The sequence below is a fragment of the Zeus faber genome (genome assembly GCF_960531495.2).
Source record: "Zeus faber genome assembly, chromosome: 13".
Lineage (NCBI taxonomy): Eukaryota > Metazoa > Chordata > Actinopteri > Zeiformes > Zeidae > Zeus > Zeus faber.
This window is the reverse complement of record NC_137198.1, coordinates 8,788,427-8,802,305: the sequence shown is the minus strand read 5'-3', so window position 1 is coordinate 8,802,305 and position 13,879 is coordinate 8,788,427. Positions and strand designations below refer to the sequence as shown.

Genomic DNA, 13,879 nt, shown 5'->3' with positions numbered 1-13,879 from the left:
GACCAGCGATACAGTTCATAGCGGAACGACCGATACACTTTTTCCAGGACCCCGCCGCCGGTTTGCGGTGGTGGAGCAGCATTACTCCAGACAGTGATGTGGTGCTGCACACGGGGCGCGAGGGGGCAGGGCGTAGTATTCTGTCTCCACCTTGCATCAATGAATGTACCCTCAAGTGTGAGCATTACAATCGCAAAAAAAATTGTGTGTGTATGTATATGTATGTGTGTGTGTGTGTGTGTGTGTGTGTGTGTGTGTGTGTGTGTGTGTGTTTATTTATATATATATATATATATATATATATATATATATATATATATATATATATATATATATATATATATATATATATATATATATATATATATATATATATATATGTGTGTGTATATATATATATGTGTGTGTATATATATATATATATATATATGTGTGTGTGTGTGTGTGTGTATATGTGTGTGTGTGTGTATGTATACACTCTAGGACAAAAAGCACGAGAGGGAAAGAAAAAGCTTATTGAAATCTATTCATTGCCGAGAATTTTTTTTTTTCTTTTTTTTTTTTACATTTTTAATGATAACTGTAATCTGTTGCTACGTCTCCTCCTATTTAAAAAAAGAAAAGTGCAAATTTGAAGGTTGGTTACAAAAGAGGAAAGAAAAACTCAAAAAATGAGTAAAACAACAAATGTCTGAAAACAAATGAAACCAGAAATTTACTATATAGGAGTATCCTTTGCATATTTCTGTGGGGATGATTATTTTAATTTTATTATTACTTCTTTCTTTTTTCTAATTTTTTTTTTAATTTTATCTTGAAGGTAATCCCGTTACTTCCCTCCCGCCGATGTTTTCTGTAAAGACGAGCAGGGGCGATCTGTGTCCTTCCATGTGACCTTCACAGAACCTGGTTCCATACTTAAAACCCAGACATTATGACACTACACCGGGAGCCAGAGGACCTCAGGCTCGACGCTGGGCTCTCGCGTGTTCCGAGCGGCGCCACTGGTTGGGCGGTGTCGTTTCAGAGTTCATAGTCCCACAGAGAAGCGAGGACGTTCCCGCCGCGGGAGCCAGGAGCGACCGATCGGGCGGGGGGTGGGAAGGCCGTCGCATTTTTAGCGTGCTCGAGACGCCGCCTCCCCCCCCCCCGCGGTGCAGATCCGACCCGGCGGGAGGCGTCGCTCGCGGCAGCGCCACCTCTGTCGCGCCGCCACCCAATCAGAATCACACCGTCACACATTTGCGTCCATTTTGTCGACAAAGGACTTGCTTCTGTTTACTTGTGTTTGTTTGTTTTTTTTTGTTTGTTTTTAACTGTAACGTCACTTTGTTAATAGAGAGATTGCTTGCTGTCAAGTGGCGAGCGGAGGGCGAGTGTGCCCTCCGCTCGCAGACGCACACTCTGAAGTCAGCAAACGTTCTTGTTTGTGTATATTTATGTTTGTAAATACATATACACAGAAACGCTCCTGTACAAAAAAAGGCTCTGTGGTACATACATCTTTGGCAAAAACAACACATTTTTGATAGTGTACTGTTTTTTTTTTTTTTTTTTTTTATTTTTTTCCCCCCCCAATGAATTTTCAGTGATATTGATACTGTGATTTTTTTTTTTTTTTTTTTTTGTTTTTTTTTTTTTGGTTTCTCCCCACTTTTCACTTCTTGGAGGACTACACGGAGCTGTGTAGAGGTGTTGAGCAAACGGCAGATAAAAGGAGCAATAGTCAGAGAAAAGGTTCCACCCGACACAAACCTTCTTGACCCTTACAACCCTACACTACTGCGACAGCCCCAGCTACTGACCGGGGCTGGAAACAAATGGTGACTATCTTTTTCTTTAAGTAATTAATTTTTTTTTTTTCTTTTTTAATTTATCTAATTTATGGACCAGGTTTTTGAAGGTGTTGATAATTTGACTGCTCTTGGTTCTTTAATGTTAAAGCGCTCCCATCTCGCGGATGGAGCCTACTTGAGTCTAAACTGCTGTAAAAGAAACAAAAAATTTCAAAAAACAAAAAAAGGAAAGGAGAAGAGAAAAAAAAAAAAAAAAAGAAACCTGTCTGGTGTAGAATGGACTTTATCTCTGCTTTCTCTTTCTATTAAGACATTTCCAAGATGTACTTGTCATCACATCTCCATACATAATACTGTATAGTTTCTATAGCGGCCCTCACAGGTGTTTTTATTTGATAAAAAAAAATAAAAAAAGAAACTTGTATATCCTCTTGGTTTATAGACGCAGCGCTGTAATGCATACATAGGAAATGTACAGTATGAAAGTAGGTGGAGTTTTTATCAGTGGTTGAAGACCCATGCGGTCCATGCTTGCTATTTGTCATTTAACACAAAATGTTTCTGTGGTTAGTTTTGCATTGTTAATTTTCCAGTTTTTTGAAGCTTGCTTTGATTAGTGCCAGTGATGTGCAGATATACTTTTTTGGGTTTTTTTTTTTTTTTAGTTTTTTTTTTTTACAGGCGATTTATTCTTCATTCTCATTAAGGGCTATCACAGTGCATCAGGTGTGGGCAGTGGAGTCTAGGACCACAGTGAACCAGTTCATCCACTACCGCTCGATTATAAATGGAGATTACTTTTGTGGTGTAAGAATTGTAGGCAGGGTGTGATTTCAAACATAAGTGTATAGAGATGATCACCACTAGGCTGTTTGATATGATATATATATATATATATATTTTATTTTTTTTTCCGATTTGGCTCACTTGACTAAAGCAGATTTTAGTGGAGTTTAGAAACTATTGCCATTTAGATTGCATCACTAAGACAAAACAAAGTGTTAAACTTTTTTCTTCCCCGGCCCCCGCCAGAGCCATGGTAAAGGCCAACATGGGTTGAATTTCCGTTTTGTTTTCTCGAAACTTAATACTCACGTTGTTCTGAGCAAGCGGGCTGCAAATTATTAAGTGAGGATCCTGTGATCTAGAGGTTCTGCATAGCACAGCATGCCAGTATTATTATGGGCTGGATAAAGTCTCATACGGATACCCAAGTGTTTCATATTTTACAGTAGTGTGAAGAGTGACGGTGGCGTGCACCCCGGTGGGCGGCCGTGTTTCCCAGTCAGCCTCAGAGACTTGGCACTACAGATCCATGGTACATGGTTAAAGGATGACTGGCTGTTGGCCTATACCGAGTGGTTTTGGGCAGCCCTCCGTTGCACAGTGTGTTTTATAACACAATCTTTTTAGTTTATTTTTTTCCTTGAGTATAAATTGGGAAGAGGCGTGGCAGACTTCATGTAACTTGAGCCTCTTTCCTTTCTCCTGCGTTGTCCTTTTTCTTCCGAGCACTGACCAGTGAAGAGACTGGATCGAGGATTTTTCTTCTGATTTTTTTTTTTTTTCTTTTCTTTTTTCTTCCTCTCCCTGAAACACTATCCCCAATTACTGCCCTTTTTTTTAATGTTTCCATTAAAGGATGATGACAGCTGAGTTTTGAACCGGGTCGGGCTTGTCCCGCTACCCGGCATGCTCTGCGGCTACCATCAGTTGGGTCTCAGCGGCTTACATTCCCGTAGGCCCATTGGTACTCTGAAACAGGCGCGATGGAATCATACTTTTGATGATGAACACAAAGAAAGTGCATATATGGAGCCTAAAACACACGTCCTTTGTTCCACTCAAGCGTTTTCTTCTGTTTTGTTTTTTTTTTCTTCTCATGTAACATTACCAGAACACTATTGTATTTAGGACCACTTGATTTTTTTTTTTTTTTTTTTTTAATGACTAATGAAACCTGATGGTCAAACGTGTTGTGGTGTATGATTTTTTTTTTTTTTTTTTTTTCTTTCTCTATTTTGTACGTATACCAAATGTAAATGATGTATTATAATGAGTGTGCCAACCCCACTCTCTCCAGAGCCAGGCTCTATTTAAGTGCCAACGCTGTGGGCATCATCAATGGACCCTCCACTTAGATGGTCCTCCTTTTAAAAAAAGAAAAAAAAAAAAAAAAAAACAGAAAGAAAGAAAAAAACACCACCAGAGACTAAAGGAAAGATAGATGATTAAGTACACACAAAAATACTTTATTCTGTATTTAAGTTTGAAGATTAAAAAGATAATCTGCTGTTTTTTAAGAAACTGTAATTATAATTGCATGTACTGTTTATTTTGTGTTGGAAGTGAGAGCTTGGATGTATTCATTAATGCAGGGCCCTTAATAAAAGGGTTGAATCACTTGGTTATTATCGATAATTGATTTACATTACTCTTGCCATATTTCTTTGGGTTTTTTTTTTATGTTTCATGTATTTGTTTCAACCACTGTTGCCTGATCCTCATTCGAACATGACTTATGATCATTGCCGCCTTCTAAGAGAGAAACATAATGAAACGGTATCTGTTTTAAATTTAAATAAATTTGTTCCTATACTTGCTGATAGTGTGTGTTAAGTGTTATCTTTGGAGCCCATGTTCAAGTCTTAAGCGCAGCACAATAATCTAACATATCACATTGCGATATAAAAGTTAATTTGCAAAGTTTCTGCCTTTTAGAGGTGATTGGTCCACACTAGGTGTGTCAAGTATGTAAACAGATTGACTGCAGTTTGCGGAGGGTAGTAAACCTCTGTACGGTTGAGCTTAGGAGAATACGAACCATTTAGCCTTTTAAACAGTACTGACATTACCTGAATTTAAAAGTTAACTTTTATTCACTTGCTTTTGCTTATGAAAATATTGCTACAGTAGCATCTTTAAACTATAGTTTTATAAATGGTTTACATTTTTTTTAGATTCCAAAAATGATTGCAGTGCGTTATCTACACAATGTAAAATCTGGCGGGGTGACTGTATCTGCTGTAATATTTTGTATATCTATGTTAACCCTCCATTGATGAATTCTCTCGTCAACTGTTTATGGGCTGGAATGAGGGTGCACTTTATAGTTGCGAGTTTGCTTGACCAAATAGCTTATACCTATGCATAATTTGGTGTATTTTACAGACTCTGTCCATCCATGGGAAAGGGTTAGTCCCTTTGTCTAGGTTGAGGAAGGTAGACATAACCTATATCCTCTAATAATTTGTGTTTTAGTAGAAGAGTGACAGACTTGCCCTGTTTGAGTATCCAAAGAAGTCCTATTCACCTCGACCAGCCAAGGGTCTCAAAACCCAAACTACCTGGGGCCCGGGGGCCACAGTGGACATCATGGGAAAACCAACTGGAAAAGTTTGTTGAATTACATAATAATAATAAATATTTATATGAAATTCAATATGTAATTAAATGAATCAAAGTTAAATCAAAATTACTTCAAAATTTAATTAAATCAAAATAGCCCAGATAAATCAATTTTGAAAAGTGATATTCTATTTTATTATGTTTTATGATTTAAAACTGGATAGGGGAAAAATTGCACGAACTAATAAAAGACGCTTTTCAAATGTTATTAAAACGACAGTTCATTTGCGGTGCCAGATTCAACAACAACATCATACGCGCGTAGCGGACCGCATTCAAATGTCACACGGGCCGGATGTGGCCCCCGGGCCTGTCATTTGAGACCCCTGCCCTCGAGGCGGACACCGCCCGCTCGGAGGCGTGCGCTGATGCTGCGTTCAAGTCACCTCGGATAACGCGATTTGGTTTGGGATTCGGCGCCTCGCCCGAGGCAACTGAAGAGGACCTACGTTTTAAACACGGAGACAACGCGTTGACGTGAACCCCAATGTGGAAACCGAGACCGAAAACATGTCGGCGCCGCGCGGTAAGCAGGGCAGTCGAGGCGTCGCCCCCCCCCGGCGTGTTTCGGGCCCCGCGCGGCCCCCTCCCGCCGGAAGAACGGCGACACGTCGGGCCCCTCTCCCGCGCGGACCCGAACGCAGCACCCGCCGCCGACGCCCGGGGCGCTCCCGCGGAACTCGGGCTCCGCGGCGGCTCCGCGCCGCGCCGCCGGGGGGCGCTCGCTCCGGCGCCGACCCCCCGCCCCCCGCTCCGGCGCCGGAAGGAAGGGGAAGAGGAAGAGGAATGTCAGCGACTCGTATGTCAACACTGAGGATCCTCCGGAGAGGCGTTTCCAAAACAACCTGACGGCGCTTCATCCACCGTAGGAAGTGCCACCACGTCTCCCCGCGGACCGGACCGGACCGAGCGACCCGACCCGAGCAGACCGGACCGGACCACCCGTTTGGCCGCAGCCAGAGTCGCCCAGGACGGTCGGTGTGAATGATGACCAGAGTGCGGAGTCACATCGGAAATCTCCAGCGTCTCGATCGGGCGAATTAGGGGCAGTAGCGTGTTAGCTTAGCGTGCTAGCCCGCCCGTCGGGTTCGATCGGCCGGAGAAATCGGGGACACGACCGGGTGACATGATGTTTCCATCTTCCAGACACTCGGTGAGTTTTCTTCCCGGCTCGACGCCTCTGACTCGCCCGTGCGTCGGGCAGTCGACGCTAGTTAGCGTTAGCATTAGCCAGGAAGCTGCTACCCCCGGCTATTAGCATGCTGCAGCAAGAGCTAACACACAGTCTGTTGTAATAGCCAGTTAGCCTGTGGTGTAGTAAGATGGAGGTGTTTTTTTTCAGGTAGTTAATTTAAACTGGTAACCCATTCCAGGCAGGTAAACACTGAACATTTCCAGAAACACCGCAGCCACAAACTCGCACGGGAACACCGTGCACAGCATGTGACCCGATGTGTTAACCCGGTGGTGGTGGTGGTGGACAAATCCGGCGATGTTTTTCGTGTCGGCCGACGGACGCCTCCCGTCGGCTTTGCCGGAACCGAAGCACCGTTTGCCGAGGACAGGAAGACTCCGGGTGCAGGCGCCGCGGTTCCACACGCGGTCCCGGCACGACGCGGTGTGGTTCGGATCGCCGCGTGAGCCGCTGTGCCCTCACAGATTCAAGATTTTTTATTCGTCACGTACATATACATACTTTCATACATATATGCAGTGAAATGTAATGCAACGCACCCGGTGATAACACACAATCGCCCAGGACAGATGCCCCTTTATGAGCACGTTTGTTTGGGCGTTACGCCTTGTAGCCCAGGGGATGAGGGTCAGGAAGCGGACACATCACCTGCATACATACAGTATATGGACTTTATGCAGTTATCGTCTTCATCATCATCTTCATCGTCATTATTGTTATTATTATTATTATTATTAGAGCTGCTCCCACTATTGTTACTAATATGACCTTTAGTAGTTATCTTGTATATTGCTATATTGTTAATATGTTATTATTAGGAATGCTGTTTTTCCCATACTACCCTGCATCTCACCAGAATCTAGATTTCTACAACATGGATGTTTACATGTTTACCTCAGCAGATTATTTCCAATTCTGTATCATGTTTGGTCCATTAATAACTCCCAATGATTTTTGTGTGATCCCAAATATCCATTTTGCCAAACAATGAGACGAGCGCCCCGGGTCCTACTTGACAGTGACTGCGGGCCCTACAGGTTTAATGTGACATCCCATCATGATTTGACATGATTTAGTTGTTTTTAAGGACCGAATTGTTTTTATTGATTTCATGATTGTATATATTTTTTTCCGTGTGGGGTGGTGGTTGGAAACGGACTCGATGCGCGCATGTCATGTCATACATATATATGAGTTCCCCCTATACATCTACACGAGGAATACGTGCACACTTCATTGAAAATTTTGGAAGCTTTTGTCCAACGCAGTTCTTCGTCTGTAGTCTTCGAACCAACAGTTAATCCCAGTAGGAGTCGGCTTAACTCTTATAGGAATAAGTAACATTAGTGGAGTTAGATATTTTTATATATTTTTTGGACTGGATAAATGAAACTTAGGCAAAAGAAAATCCCAAACCTCATATTGACCCATGTTCAGATGATGGTGCCCCCCCCACACACACACAAACACACACACTCACACATACTAACTCCTGACAGAGTGATTTCACACACACACACACACATTGTTTTCTATATAAGCTTCCGTTCAGCATTCTATTTACGTGATTTTTGTCTCAAAAGGCAGCAGCTGAGTTTTTGCGTGCGTGCCATCCCTCGAGACCCGTAATCCGACAGGAAACCTCTCGCCCTTGTGCCACTTGTTTAGAGAGTAATGAGGTTCAGTGGAGCGGATTAAATCTTGGATTACTGCGCCGGTCTGTCTGTTTGGAGCGCTGTCCGCCCTCTGGACCTAAACGGACCCGGCTCCCGTCCGCGAAATACGTCGTTCACGCGGTCGCCGCCGGCGCACTTTAATCTACGTCTGTGTAAAGACATTTGGCCAATCCCTCGACTTCCCCGAATTCTTAATGAACCCGGGCTGGTTTTCCGCTCTCGGGGAGTGACGGCGAGATGTTCCGCACGGGTCAGTCCATGCGGAACATCTTGATGAACAAGTGGTTTCCAAAATCATTCCAGATTCAATCGGGGGTTCAGTTCATCTCCACGTTTCCTCTCCCTGCTCGTCACACGTCCTTTGTGCCTCCACTTCATCTCTCTTTCTAGAGACTGTTTTTATTTTTACACACACACACACACACACACACACACACACACACACACACACACACACACACACCCAGATGTTCAATCCAGTTTAGAATCGCCCACATCACTTCGATCCTCTCAAAGGGTTAATCTCAGAGGTCAACCTTCTGTTACTAAACAAACCAATGTACACATTCAGCCTCAACCTTTAAGCTCCTAAATTGGTCTGTCTGTCCAGAGGACAGAATTTGGTCTTGTAGAACCCTGTGCTACAGGTGTGTTCACCAGTGTTTTACTGTGTCTTGCATCAGTTTCGATCGTGTAAAAGCCTTATTCCCTGCTTTCCGCCGTGTTCTTTCCTTGTCTCAGGCGTCCACTCAGTCTGGTCAGGCTCTAAAGTTCACAACCTCAGACTCCTGCGACCGCATCAAGGATGAGTTTCAGTTCCTCCAAGCACAGTACCACAGGTCAGTGTTTATCCATACGGAACACACACACACACACAGTCAAACACGTGGACCCAGTTTTAGACGTCTTTAACAATGGGAAAATTCTTATATTTCAATCATATGTTTTCATCCTGCCCGAAATATAACTGATATTGTAAAAGCAATGAATCAAATTGCTGATGCTAGAGATTTGTGACTCTGAATCACTGTTGGAAAAGTAGTATCACTGCATCCCTCCCTTTTTTAATACAATTCAGTCAATATTTATGTATGATTTGACTCCGTTGAAAGGCATTTGTTTCGGTCCCACTTTCCAAACAACACAAAGCAAAATGTTGTGTGTCTTCGCTCGTGACAGTTTGAAGTTGGAGTGCGACAAGCTCGCCAGTGAGAAGTCGGAGATGCAGCGTCACTACATCATGGTGAGTGGCATCGCCTCTGGAGATGCACCCAAATGTCAGTTCTGGACTCAAGCAGAATTTCTGGAATCACTGGAAGAATGCCCAACACTGCATTCCAAGTACCGTTATTATTATTATTATTATTTTTTTCCTTTGTTTTGCCAAATTCCATCCATATCAACATTGGGAGCGAACCTGTCCGGTTCCAATTAGCAGTAACGCCAACCGCGTTCATCCTACTCTGTAAAAATAAATCGCTGCCATTCCGCAAACGGAGACGGGGATACCAGTTTGTAGCCGTCATCACAGGGGACCTGACAGTGAAAGGTCGTCTGTATCAGTTGGTCTGGATGGTTGTACGGACGCGACAGCGCTGCAATGCATGTTGTGTGTGATGTCATCACAAACAAGTCCTAAGTGTAGTTTTGTATTGTGATTTATTTTTATTTTTTCCTCTTTCCCTTTGCTGCAGTATTATGAGATGTCCTACGGGCTGAACATCGAAATGCACAAACAGGTAAATAATGAACGATCGCGTTGTTTAGCCTCGGAGGTTGGGGGCGGTTGAAACGGGGTCGCGTTTTTTCGTTAAAAGTTGTCCAAACGGGGCCGTCGGCTCGAGCCTTCACTGCAGCCGACCGCTGTCCTCATCGGCATACGAAGCCCGCGGGGCGGCGGTCGCAGGTCCACATGCACAGAGACGGCAAGTCACAGCGGACAAATTGCAATTAATTCTCGCTGCGGGAAGGCGGTTTGGCTCGCCGTGAGCTGCTTGCACATTCGATGAAGACATTTACGATGCGTTAGTGAAGGCGACCGCGTTTGCTCCGTTTGACTCTTATGAAGGTAACTGCTCAAAAATCCGTCACAGTTTGCCTTTACTTCGCAGTTGTTTTTGATGAGCGTGGTTCGTCTGCTTGGGTTCGCTGAGCCCTTTGTTTCCGTCTTTTTCCGGCAGGCTGAAATAGTGAAGAGACTGAACGGGATCTGTGCCCAGGTGATCCCGTACTTGTCACAGGAGGTGAGGAAGCCGTCGTCCATGTTAATCCTTCCCTCTCACGCCATTTTCCGCAACCTCTATAATAATAATAATAATAATAATAATAATAATAATAATAATAATAATAATAATAAATATAAAATAATAATCAAATAAGTACCAGGTCCCCAAATGTGCTCCTTATTCTCCATAAATCGCACAAACCACCAATATGCTTCTTTACAGCACCAGCAGCAGGTCATGGGCGCCATAGAGAGAGCCAAGCAAGTCACACCGCCCGAGATGAACTCCATCATACGGGTAAGAATGAGAGGATTTCGGGGAGCATAGACGTGTGAGTTTCATGTCTCTTTAAACACGTTCCATTTTGGTACGTCGCATCATGTCGTCTAGAAAGACGCTTTTGTCCAAAGTGACCTAACGACAATGAGTACATCAGATCTGTGGAATCAAACCAACTGTTTGTCACACTCCCAGCTAAACCTTCTCTAGGAACAAGCAGCATTCGCAGAGTGAGATTCACACTTAATGTCAATGTTACATTCAGTTTTACAAATACCGCGTCTTGTAAGTTGTTGACGAGGTCTTCATTTCAACACCTTGTCCGGCCGGTCAATACCGCGCTCTGATTGGCCTGGAAGAGTTTCCGCGCTCTGACTCCGAATCCCTTCGCTTGCCTCTCCAGCAACAGCTGCAGGTGCACCAGCTGTCCCAGCTCCAGGGCCTGGCGCTGCCCATGACCCCGCTGCCACTGGGCCTGACCCCGCCCTCCCTGCCCGCCGTCTCCTCCTCCTCCTCTGGCCTGCTATCGCTCTCCTCCATCCTGGCCAACCACTCGCACGCCCAGGCGCAGCTGGCCAAGGAGGACAAGGCCCGCGAGGCGGCCGAGCGCGAGCAGAGGGACGAGGACGGGGACAAGTCGGACTAGGGAGCAGCCTGGATGGACGGATGGGGTGACTAGACTGGATGGTTGGATGGTTGGATGGATGGATGGATGGATGGGTGGAAAAAAGTAATATCGGGTTACACTGGGTGGAGAGAGGGTGGAGTTAGGATCGCTCCTGAAACCAGGCGATGAGGCGACTGAGGAAAAATGCTTGTTTTTCGAACTTCGCTATTTAGGCCGAGGTTGGAAAAAAAAAACACCGGAGTTTTCCTTCAAAGTGAGGGGGGTAATTGTCGATATTAAGTCTAGTCCCGGCTTTAGGCTTTAACTAGTTGCTCTTTTTTAGTTTTAATTTTTACTTTTTTTTTTTTTTTTGACCAAGGTAAAACTTTGAATATTCCCTGGGGTTTGGAGCCACGAACGCTCATAGCTTTTCTCTTCCCCCTGCATGGTTTCACCTCTCGCAGGAGTCTCTTCCGACTCCGTTTCCCCTCCGCAGGTCTCTACTTCTGGTCTCCTTTGTTTATGTTTTCGGGGTTTTCTTTCCGTTATTAAAAAAAAAAAAAAAAAAAAAAAAAAAAGCAAAAAATAAATAAAAAATAAAATCCAAATTGTCCTTTTCACGAGGGGTTTACTTTGTAATTTGTTTTGGGGTTTCTCTGCTTGTTGTTGCTACTTTAACTTTTGATCCCTCTCTGTCCGGTTGCGGAGCTTCGTAGACGCTTTCCCCTCGCAGCCGCTTTCGCCGAGCGCTTTTTTTGTGATGCCGTGCATTGCACCGGGAGCAAAACAAATTATTTTAGGGGGGGCAAACGCCACTTTTTCCACACCTGCTACCGACTTTGAAACCTAAATCCCTTTAACCTCGTCCTATATATCATTTAGATTCCTTGCTTGTACCGATCGGTAGAGACTGGCATATAATCCCTTTTCTGCTTCAAAGATATCAAAACATGCACAGGTCTTTCCTTAAATATCTTCTTTTTTTTTTTTTTTTTTTTTCCGGGGATCCTCTCGGGTACCAAGGTCCTGTTTCGACCCGGTGTCGTTCCGTCCCCGCTCCTTAGCAGTCTGAAACCAGGCGGGAAAGTTCCAAAGGGATATGTTTATTTTTATTTTTTATTTTTTCCTCTGGAACATCAACAACTTGTCAGATGCCTTCGAATTCCAACTACCGTCTGTGATTTCACCAACTCAACTTTGTTCCTCAGTCCCAGATGAGCGGGATTTTGTTTTGACTCTTTTACCTCAATCATGGATCCTAGTATCGTATTCCCCATCGTAGATTAGTGTGGGTGTTTTATTTTTATTATTATTTTTTTTGTTTGTTTCATAGACCTGATTGCCACCAAACTATATACAGTGTGGTCGGCCATTGGTTAATTTGAATATAGACTAGCTTAAGGCTTTAACAGTCATTGACTTCTTGATTAATAATTTTTAAGGATTTTAATCCATTAAAAAATGGGCTAATTAGACATTCAAAAATGTTTGTTTGCATGTTAGAGTGAACTAGTTGGTGGGGGTGTTTATTATTTTTTACTATTATTATCCAATATTTTGAAAGCACCTTTTTTTTTTTTTTGTTTTTCCCTCGCCTTTCCTCAGCCCCTCTCCCCTGTTTGTCCATTCTCACGCCGACCGAGACAAACACGGGACGCAGACTTGTGAATTAGATGGGTGGAACTGATAAGAGAGCAGGACATTTCTGTACCGAGTACTGTAACGTTAGCATAGCACTTCACTCTGTCCCGACAGCCGCCTCTATTCCAGTTCGTGTTTTGTTTTGTTTGAGTGTTGAGGGAAACGCTTTCCCTTCTAATGTCCTTTATTTTTTATTTTATTTTATTTTATTTTATTTTATTTTTGCTGTTTAATCAATGGTGTCACGGGTGACTTTCTAAAGCTCTGTAAGCAACAGCAAACAGGTATTCCCTCCGGCAAGAACCTTTTCGCTTGCCGTCGAGTCTGCGCTCGAGACCGACTTAAGAGTTGTGATTTATATGAAATTAATGCAGATTCCTTACAAAATCATTGGAATTCTGATGGTTTTCTGTGATGTTGTAGAGACAAAACTTTATTTTACCACCGCCATGGTTTGAAATGCCTAATGTTATTTCAAACCTTTTTATTTGTAATTTTTTTTTTAATTTTTTCCTGTCTAGTTTTGGGTCCATGCAACGCCACAGAAAACAGCGTGAATGTCAATGAGGATAAATAGTCATTCTACAGCAGGGGGCAGTAGTGATCCTTCTTTTCTCCCCCATTCTAAATCTGCTTTTCCTCAAAAGTTTATGCACATTCACAATCCTAAGAGTCTTGGGTTTCCACACATGCCTGTGCAGGTTTGTCTTTTTTTTCTTTTTGACTCCTAGTCGTTGATTTTTCAGCCACTGACTGGGACACTGAGGGTGCTGGCGGTGTTCCCCTGCAATGTGAGAGTTTTTACAGAGCACTAGCAACTCACTTTTATGTCTGATGGTTGTGCCCATGTTGGACCCTGAGTTTGTAGAGTTAGTATGTGTTCCTTTTGTTTAAAAACAAAATAAATAAATAAAAAAAAAAAGGAAAGGAAAAAGCACCTCCATGGTTCCTCGAGGCCACGGCCCTGGCTTCCGTTCCTTCCACCTGCACCAAGCCTCAGAGATGAACACGCCCAGTGTACAGTTCAGATCTTGGGGATGGAGCTCAGGGTA

At 43.5% G+C, this 13,879-nt stretch overlaps 1 protein-coding gene across 1 annotated transcript; it reads left to right on the top strand.

The window, feature by feature from the left end:
* Nucleotides 1-6,330: 6,330 nt before the first annotated feature.
* LOC307239535 (TLE family member 5-like) lies at nt 6,331-11,225 on the top strand (the record flags this gene model as incomplete). Its single annotated transcript, XM_080012952.1, has 7 exons — nt 6,331-6,357; nt 8,817-8,914; nt 9,255-9,318; nt 9,770-9,814; nt 10,256-10,318; nt 10,523-10,597; nt 10,983-11,225. The coding sequence occupies 7 exons, from the start codon at nt 6,331-6,333 to the stop codon at nt 11,223-11,225; spliced, it is 615 nt and encodes a 204-aa protein (XP_079869078.1).
* Nucleotides 11,226-13,879: the final 2,654 nt, after the last annotated feature.